The 10,489-nt window shown below is 42.7% G+C and overlaps 1 protein-coding gene across 1 annotated transcript; it reads left to right on the top strand.

The window, feature by feature from the left end:
• Window positions 1-8,902: 8,902 nt before the first annotated feature.
• On the top strand, window positions 8,903-10,066 carry LOC310777791 (zona pellucida-like domain-containing protein 1; the record flags this gene model as incomplete). Its single annotated transcript, XM_083638150.1, has 1 exon — window positions 8,903-10,066. The coding sequence occupies one exon, from the start codon at window positions 8,903-8,905 to the stop codon at window positions 10,064-10,066; it is 1,164 nt and encodes a 387-aa protein (XP_083494276.1).
• Window positions 10,067-10,489: the final 423 nt, after the last annotated feature.

Here is a 10,489-nt window from a genome sequence, read left to right as displayed (position 1 = left end):
TCTGATGGATCAATTACAATGTAATTTGAATAGTTTATTACTGTCAACAGAAACATTTGGACCAGAATGGTTCAGTATGCATAGTTATTGCTTTAACATAAGTCCCTTTTTGGACACTTCTATCCAAAGCACCTGACAGCATCATGAGTGCATGGGTGTCTCCTGTGGGAGACCTAACCTTGGCAGTGTCAGTGCCTTGCTCTATTACAGTATACCCCACAACACCTCTTTGATCATTCAGTTAGGACTACAAGTTATAACATTATCATCAACACCTCTTTGATCATTCAGTTAGGACTACAAGTTATAACATTATCATCAACACCTCTTTGATCATTCAGTTAGGACTACAAGTTATAACATTATCATCAACACCTCTTTGATCATTCAGTTAGGACTACAAGTTATAACATTATCATCAACACCTCTTTGATCATTCAGTTAGGACTACAAGTTATAACATTATCATCAGCACCTCTTTGATCATTCAGTTAGGACTACAAGTTCTACATTATCATCAGCACCTCTTTGATCATTCAGTTAGGACTACAAGTTATAACATTATCATCAGCACCTCTTTGATCATTCAGTTAGGACTACAAGTTCTACATTATCATCAGCACCTCTTTGATCATTCAGTTAGGACTACAAGTTATACCATTATCATCAGCACCTCTTTGATCATTCAGTTAGGACTACAAGTTATAACATTATCATCAGCACCTCTTTGATCATTCAGTTAGGACTACAACGTATAACATTATCATTAGTCAACAACACTAGTCAACAAATCTTCAATTGTGGAGTTTTGGGTGAGTTGGTGGTTGGTTGTAGAGAGACACAGAGCTTTTCATTCACCGTTTGGGGAGAATGATGTACATGTATGCGAGGATCATGTGTGTCCTCTATAATTGTAGTTAACTTAGGTTTAAGTTGATTCTCACCTGATGTTCTTAGTGCAGCACTAACATTGCTCTTACTGTACTTAAGGTTAGATCGATTATATTTTATTTATTTTATTTATCTATTCTACGTGTTTGCATCATTCAGTTCAGTGCAGTGCTACTTTTCGGCCTGTCTGGTCTCTGTCAGTAAGTAAGACTAAATTGTCTCATCTGTCAGGAGCTAGATTGAGTTACTGTTATAATACAACGTTGTGGGATCGGCATGTCCTTTTCCTAAACATAGACCAGCAACAATGGCTGACCCAACATACATGTACGCTGTACATCAACATGATACCTTAATTATGCCTCGCATGTGCAATATGAAGCCATAGCCTGCTCTTACTTCCTCCTGTTTATAGGGAATGTGTAACCTAACTGTACACAATAATAAATCATCAACAGTTTTTTTTTGATATATAGTTTTAGTATTGTTTCTTTTTCAGACATCGGTTCAGTGCCGTTAACAAGTGTGTGTGCACACCCAAGCAAAGAATAAAACGAAACAACAACAGACGGAATAGAACCCATAACAAATAGTCTTCAAATAAACTGCGTGCACGAATATAATGTAACAGCGACATTGACCATGTGAGTGCTTGATCTGAAAATAAACTGTTTTCTCCCACCCCGTGAACTTAATCCCACATACAGTCGATTGTCCAGGTTTGGTTTTAAATGATTAAAAACAAACTAAGACAAAAAAAACCAAGACAAGACAAGTAAACAAATAAATTCAAACGGAAAGAAAAAAAGAAAAAATATATATAAATTTAAAAAAATAAGATTTTTTTTTAGACAAAAAGCAAACAAACAAACAAACAAAAACATTACAACATGGTGCTACCAACCTACTAAAATGTCCTACTGTTTACAAGAGACACTGTACCTAAAATCTCGCACCGGGAGTCCATGAGAGGATGTGCAAGTTACTAATTTCTGACCTCATCCAGGTAGTCCAGAAACGGGTCCCAGATCATCGAGAACTTCCTGATTGAGTTAGTCCTCAGAGACCTGAGTCTTTCCATACGCACTACTGAGACCAAGTCTGTCAGCCACAGCTGAAAGGAAGGTGGAGAGGGGGACTTCCAGTCTTTCAAAATAAATCTTTTGGCGACAATCATGCCCTGTGTCAGGGACTGCTGCACAGCCATGGGGAGAAGTAAGGAGGATTCTGAGCAGCCAAAATTGGCAAGTTCTGCCATTTCCGCTTCTGTTCCAAACTGAAGCTATGGCTCTCTCTGTCATTGGGAAAATTCACTCAAGGACAAAGTATTTGGCAAGAATATTTACTGTAAGTTCCTGGACAAGAAGACAACGAGGACCTTAGCTACGGGCCCTATTCTCCCACAGGCCTTCGGCGCTAAAACGGGCCTTAAACGCAAAAAAACGTGCCTTGCGCCTGTTTCGGGAAGATATCAATATGGCTTTACGCTGCCAAATGCGCTTTAGGCCGAATGGGCGTGGCGCAGTCCCAGAATGGGCCAGAGTGGGCGTGTCAGCCTTAAATCTCGGCGTACTGCTATCTTCCCACCTGGCGTAAATTTAGCGCTTTGTGCTTTTGAAAAGCAGGCCTATTCAGTGCGCCAGTTGCGCGGAGCGCTCCCCTCTGGCTCTCTCCCTCCCCTCTGGCTCTCTCCTCTGTCACCCTTCTCTGTGTCACTCTCTCCCTCTCTCCTCAGTCTGACAGGCACAATACGACTGTCTCTCTCTGACTCCCTTGCTCAGACAGACACAACACACGTCCTATAGGAAATAGCAGTTGTAAGTTCACTGCCTGTGAATGTCCCAGCATGCAATTGGGTACTCCATTTCGCTACTAAATAGCCACCAAATGAGGCGAAATAGATATAAAAGGTCGATCTAAAATAATGTGTAATGGTAACACAGCCTGCAATTGTAGAACATTTCAATATTGGACCAAATAAAACATCAAAAATTAAAACACCACCCTAAGTGAAACATATATGTCCTCCTGGGCCTATATATATCTCTTGTTGATTTAACGTGATTTAGATAAGTGTTAGCGGAACGTGATGTCCGCTCCAATAACTTGGCCCTACTTCACATTTAGTTTTACAATAAAAACACATTTATGCAATGACTTTACATAATGTAGGGTATATTTATGTGCATCATTCTACCTGCAGCAGGGGAGAGAAAACGATATCGTTCTGGACAAACTTTCACCAATATAAAATTAATCTCATCATATAGGGATAGGCTATATTTTTCTAGCTGATGCCTTTAGAACATTCTTTTCACTTTGATCTTGCTATAGTGTAGCGTATTTACATGCTTGCAGTATTTAAACTGCAGTTAGATTGGTTTGAGAAGCATAATAATATGGAATAATAGCCTATATGGAGACAGACAGACTGGATGAAGGGAGGGGGGGGGGTGGGGGGCAGAGCGCTTGGATTCTGTCTGGTTTTGCTGGACCACTGGAATTGGAGCTTAAAAGGCAAGCGTGCGATTCGTTTATTGCACTTATCCAATGAGCATGACGGTGCATAATTTTACGCTTAAAAGGCGTGGTTGTAATGCTTTTTAAGGCTGCGTCTAGCGCCAAGACCAAGATATCAAGTGCGCTGGTCCACGCCCACTGCGCCAGGCGCTCGGTGTAGAAACTAGGCCGATGCAACGATAGGGGCCGTCTTTGATTCAGTGTCACTATGACTACACCTGCATATCCTGGTACAGTGAGATAACAAGACAGGCTCCAAAAAGCCAAAAACAAACTAATGAGGGTCATCGTTAACCTTAGTCCAAGAACGCATATTAGCCCAACTCATTTTAAAGAGTTAAATTGGCTCCCCGTTGAAAGTAGAGTACAACAGATCAAACTTATCATGGGCCATGATAAATTTTATCTGTTGTACTCTACTTTCAACGGGGAGCCATTTTATTGGCCATGATTCATAGCCAATAAAATATTACATGACCTTTGTCACCAAGTACTTTCAGTTTGTTAGGGACACTCATAGCCTGAACACGAGGGCTAGGGTAGCAGATTTGAAACTACCCAATCTGAAAAGCAAAGTTGGGAGAAATTCGGCGCGGGATTGCGGGAATCTCGCACATTTTCCTGAATTCCCGCATATTTTCAATTTATAAAGGGGGAGTAACCCCGCAATGATTGGCGCAGACCGATCTATCTTTGTGCGGAACGGTGCTTAGCAAGCTAAACGGCTGTCTGTCTGACCCACTGAGCACAGACTGTAGAAAGAAATGCAGGATAGCCAAGCGAATGTGATTGGATGAACGTTTGACACTAGGCCAATCAGAGGCAGAGAGGGGCGGGTCATGCCTTCGCCTAGCCTTCGCCATCATGGGGAAGAAAATATCGCGTCCCTCAGTCCTCTCGACATCAACACTCCTCTGCTGATTTCTCAGTATAGCCTACAGACAGCTGCTTGCAAACATGATAGATCGCTGGCTAAAAAGGAAAACTACGTCCTCAGAAGGGGGACCCGCTCAGAAAAAACAAACAGGACAAGTCGAACAACAAGGCACTTCTAGCTGAAAGGTCAACACCGAGTAACATCAGTGTCAGTGATGTTTAGCGTTACGTTATTGACGATGAAGAATCTGATATCGATAATGACGTCATTAATAATAACGTTAATCCTCCTTATGCCGAGTGCCAGTGATGTCAACGATTGTTGTTGCCACTCAAAATTTAAAATAGCGTTTCTCATAAAGCAGCCGTGAAAATCTGGTGGAAGCATTTTCAATAAAAAGTGAAACGACACACAGATGGTTTATAGTCACTTCAATAGAACTCTCCCCAATGCAAAATTTGAACAGGCTTAGTTGCCAGTAGGCTAATGACAGTAAGAAAGGCAGATGTAGTGAGCAAAGATGGATGATTTAATATTCCATAGCTCTGACCTAACCAATCAAACTGACATCACTATTGTGAACACAAAACAAAGAACACTTTGATGATGACATGATATTAGTGTTTTAGTAGAGTTTATCACTCAATACAAAAAAATAAAGGCTTTCATAGAACCAAAAGCCTATGGCTTAGTCTGCAGAAGAAACACAACAAAAGCCATAGTAATTTAGACTCAGGTGTGCATAAACTACTTCCTTTTTTAAATACAAAAATGTGAAATTACAGTATTATCACTTATTGGACAGGAGAAGCAGGTATTTGTCGGTTATAGTAGGCTATCGCCTGAAAGAAAAAAAACTAAAGTCTATAGATCCCCCCCAAAATGTACTGTATAAATCCTCCCTATCTGAAGAACATAAGGGAGGAATTCCCCCCTAGTTTGCAAAGTGAATTTTAAGCCCTGCTCTATACGGGGGGTGAGTGGAACAAGATCCCTAATGAAATAAGTCTGCAAATTCTCTGAATGGTTTAAAAAACCTTCCGAAAAGATTCTTACTGATTAAGTTCGAGTAATGTGTGAGCCTTTTGGTGTAATGGTTTTTGAACTTATGTTGGTTTATATCTCTTGTTCTTTTTATCCTTGACTGTTCTGTATTGTTTATATGATGTTATGTGTTACTGTATGTCATGTTTTTATGAGACCAGGAACCATGTTGGAAATACGTGTTTACACTTTAGCATCATCCCTTGGATTTTGTTATTCTATATCCAAAATACAATCAATCAATCAATCAATCAATCAACTATCTTATGGAGATGTGATTGTGGTCAGTAAAGTAATAATAAATATTACGCTACGTGAGTTGATTTAAGCGACATGAGACACAACTGGTGGGATGTACTAATTGTTTTGAATGTAGCGTAATGTATTAACCAATCATAGGTGTGCGTCGTTGTGTGTGCGCCGGGTAGGCGTACATTGTGCGTCAGGTGAATTTGCAGTTTATTTTCATTACATTTTCCTCAGTTGTGCTTTTTACATATTTGCTGTGTTGTTTTTATCTTGGCTGTATATTGTATAATTAGCAAAAATTGGCAGTGTATGATGACGGTTAAAGGTAAATTTGCTCCCGCCTACCCGTCCGTATTTCAGCAGCTCTCAAAGTTGGTCAAACAAATAGCTCCGCCTGCAGTAGCGGAGCATACACCGGGGCAGAGGGTGCGCCCGCCCCGGGCCCAGTCCCATCCAAAAAAAAAAAAATTGCATGCCAGGCCAGGGCCAGGCCTGAGTGTGAGAGCAATTCAATCAATAGACAATAACATTGGTGTGTTTAAAATGAGATATTCCACTAAATATGGCTAAAACAGATTCAAACATGCAAAAAAGCAATTTTTTCTTCGCCGCCGGCCTTAATTGGAAAAAAAAGAAAAAAAAATATATTTTTGGGATGGGGGGCCCCCTAAGAGCTTCGCCCCCCGTGGGCTGATAGGGTCGCTCTGCCCCTATCCGCCTGGAAAACAAACTAGTCGAATCTAGCTAGCTGCCAGCTGCTGGTATTTTTATTTATTTATTTATTTTCCACCGGAAAATGAAAACTTCCTCTGTCCATATTTCAATGGGCTGAATAACAGACTGTCTCTGGAGCATTTGGAGATCGTGGAAGAGATAGACTGGCTAGTGGCTTGAGAGATATGGGACATGCACATTGCACGTTTGGAAATGCGTAACTGTGAGAGGAGACAAGACTTTTGGTGTTTGGCATTGCATTGGTGAAAGCGTATGGCAGCGTATGGCAGGATTATTAAAGATTAAACCGGACAGACCAACCATCTTTATTTTGGGATGCAGGACAGGTGCGCTTCTTCAATTGCCTGCTTGGCTGTGGGTGCTCAGCTACAGAAGATACTACAGAAAATCACTCCATGAGTGGAAATAGCAGCACTCCAAAAACAAAATGCAAGACTTTGCTCAAATTTCAATTTCTTTATTCAAGGCTAATGCGTTTTGGCATGTGCCTTCGTCAGAGCAACATCTTTATTTTGTCACAGACACCATGCATGCACACAAACACCATTACACACACACACCACACACACACACACACACACACACACACACACGCTCTGGAGGCACAGTGGAATTTGTCCTCCGCATTAAACCCATCCTGGCTCGTCCTCCATGGTTCAGGCCAGGAACGATGAAGTGAAGCGCCGCTGGTCAGACGACCATCTTCTTGCATGTTTTTAGTGGGGGGTTCTTATGGAGGAAACCCCAGGTGAGCACGGGGAGAACATGCAAACTCCACACAGAAAGGCCCTTTTCACGAGATGGAGATAGCCCACCTGGGCACTAGGCACCAAAGGCATGGGGAGACATACCAACAGCACCCCAGCGGGAATCGAACCCAGGACCTTCTTGCTGTGAGGCAACAGCACTACCACTGCGCCACCATGCCTCGAAGTGCAAATTTTCATAGTAGATTATTCTATTTGTTCTATTTTATTTAGTATCTAACTTGTGTGTGTTTGTGTGGGAGAGAGAGAGAGTGAGAGCTGATTGATGCTGTGGGTGTGTGGCAATAACAATGTGCATCATATTATTATTAGTTTTTGAGTTTGTATATCACCATCGTCCCCCTCCCCCAGCCAAATAACATTGACTTGGCAACCCTGAAAGAGTTGAGATGTGAGAACGTGTGAATGGGTGGGTTTTGCCCAGAGCGCCGGCACGCGCTGTCAGTGTGAGTCTATGTGTCAAATGGCATGGAACTTATAATTATGTGTATGCAAATAGGCCTATAGCTTATTGATTAATGTGTCAGATGTCATGTTAACTTATATTTTTCTCCAACAGTTATCATCGCGAGAGAGCTGGTTCAAGCACCAACCTGTCCAGTTTTTAACCCTGTTGTAACCGTTTTTAACCCCTACCCAAACCATAACCCGAACCCCAACTAAATTGTTTTACTTGCCTAGACCTAACCAAGTTGTTTTACTTACCTATACACGTTGCCGGGCCGCGTCGGTGGTCACGCCGGGTTGGGGTGAAAAATTAGGAGAAAGGGGTACCCCACTGTTATAAACTGACAGCGAAAGGTTGTGACCAAACTTCAGTTTTTGACGGGTTGGGAGTGACAATGTGTTGGTCACTCATTTAACAGAAACCAGATACTGTACTGTTTTTTTTACGTATCTTGTAGATAGAGGATAATACTTGTTTTACCCAGTGCATTGGAAACATTACTTTTGCAAAGAAGTATTTTGTATTAGAAAATATGCATAAAATATATTGCTTCATAACCCTAAGAGTTCATAATAGCATACTAGTTCATATTAGTTAATTTTGTAACTTTAATCAATGTTTTGCTGTAACAGGGCGCCCTTGAAAATGAGAGCTTGCTCTCAAGAGCCTTCTCTGTAAAGGTTAAAAAAGAGTCTAATAGACTTCATAGTCTAGGATTTGGGTTAACTCTAGCATTTCCTTCCCTTTGCTTGTATCTGGGTGAAATGTTCTAATATGCTGATGTATTTATGTTTTAGTAAATGTAGTAATAATAATAGGACAAATAACTAGCACGGTGATTGAATAATCCATTGGATCGCAAATGGGTCATAACTGAAGATGATGCTGCTCCAACCGGATAGAAAAGCCTTCACAGCATTGTATATTTCATTCAGGAATTTATAATGGGGTATTCATACAGTGTTATGTTCACTTACTTCATGAAGTCTTTAGTGTTGGGTCATGAAAATCAATATTTTAAAGCACAGCTAACAAAGGAAGATGTGCATTGTCTCTGTTTCTCAAGACAACTAGATGCTTCAGGTTTCAGGTGCTGCCCTTAGGATATGGTCCATACTCAATGGTCCATACTGCAGCACTCCTACGTAACACAATGCAATTGTTCACATATATCAAGGAGTTTTGACCTTGTTTTGGACCAATCCCTGAGGACAACACTTACCTATAAAGACCCCTGAAGAAAACTCAGTGACATCAAACAGCATCTGTCAAGAGAGTTGAGAAGACCGACCAGCCATTAACAGCAGCAACAGCACCGTCAAGATTTCAGCACAGCCAGTTACAAATCCAAAGTGAAGCTGTGGCGCAATCATGGATTTTAAGATCCTTTTGCTTTTAGCCTCCATGGTGGGCAGAAGTAGTCAGCTGTCGCTGGGTGAATGCGGACTGCAGGCAAGACGGCCACAGTTCACCGACATCTCCGTGGACTGTGGCACTTCCGCCATCGGTCTGGCAATCGAGATCTGCCCAGTCATGTACACAGGCTACAATGAGACACTCCTGATCCTGAACGAAATGCTGCACACAGCCTGCAGAGGAACCCTGGATGAGACGGTGAATCCTCCAGTCGCTAGGTTTAACTTCCCCCTAAATTCGACCCATGCCTGTGGAAGCATATTCAGAACCACCAGCGCTACCGGGACGGGGATATTCTCAGACTTCTCCAACATCCAGACGGTCAACATCAGCGGCATTGTCCGGTCCTACGACCCCACCGCAGGCACCATCACTTACAACGCTGAGCTAAAGTATTTCTACTCCTGCGCCTATCCCTTAGAGTACCTGGTCAACAACACCCAGATTGATGTGTCAGCCAATTCCATCTCGATTACGGACAGAAACGGGAGTTTCATCAGCACCTTGAGCATGGGGCTGTTCATCGACCGCAAGTTCACCAAGCCGCTGGTCATACCGAAGCTGGGGATAGAATTGAGGACCAACATCTTTGTGGAGGTAAAGGCCACCAACTTGACAGGCCAGTACCACGTCCTGCTGGACCGCTGCTATGCCTCCATCTCCCCGCTGCCCACCAACTCCAGCTTCTTCAACCTGCTTGTCCCCTGCGCCAAGGACCAGCTCACCACCATGATCGAGAACGGAGACAGCCAGTCTGCCAAGTTCTTCTTCCCGGCCTTCCGCTTCATCGAGCAGCAGAACGAGGCCGTGTCCACCTACTACCTCCACTGCATCACCCGGCTGTGTGAGAGAACCACCTGCAGTGCCTTCAAGCAGTGCTCCGAGAGGAGGAAGAGGAACGCCCCGGATGCAACACCAGATATCACTGAGGTCCACACCATCACCTCTACGCCAATTGTCACCAAAGCCGGGGACGTCGAGTCCAAAGAGGAGCTCCTTGTTGCTAGTGAAAATGGTGATTCTGCCGTCGGGCTCGGGGTGGCGGTCGGTGTCCTGGCCTTCGCATGCTTCGTTGCCCTTGCTGTTGCTGCTGTCTTTTACAAGAGGACCAGGAACTAAGGAGATGTCCATGAGCTGAAATGCGGGATACGACCTCAGTCTCAAGCCGAAACATTGTCTGAGGTGCACCGTACTCACTCAACTTTTCTGGTGGACAGGGATCGGCTCATCGTTGCAGCCGTTGGGAGAGTTACTGTAGCTTTAAATGTGTATTAATACTGAAAAGATAGCTGAAGAGGATGGTGCATCTTTAGAGGACGTGGTAGATTTAGTTAGCGTTTCTAATTCTTTATCTTGCAAATAGAGAAAGAAAAGCTAAAAGTGTTAATGCATGTATGCGCTTTATAAGCTTTGACTGGGAAAAACAATTGAGGAACAAAGTGGTCATAGGAAGGAAAATAGCAGAGCAATAACATCGTTCAGAACTATCAACTATATGTCTTCATGTATGGAAATGTGTGCAATGTTTTGAAAGTGAAGTCA

Source organism: Poromitra crassiceps, assembly GCF_964638095.1.
Source record: "Poromitra crassiceps genome assembly, chromosome: 6".
Classification (NCBI taxonomy): domain Eukaryota; kingdom Metazoa; phylum Chordata; class Actinopteri; order Beryciformes; family Melamphaidae; genus Poromitra; species Poromitra crassiceps.
The sequence above is the reverse complement of the archived record's forward strand: the minus strand, read 5'-3'. Positions and strand labels throughout refer to the sequence as shown.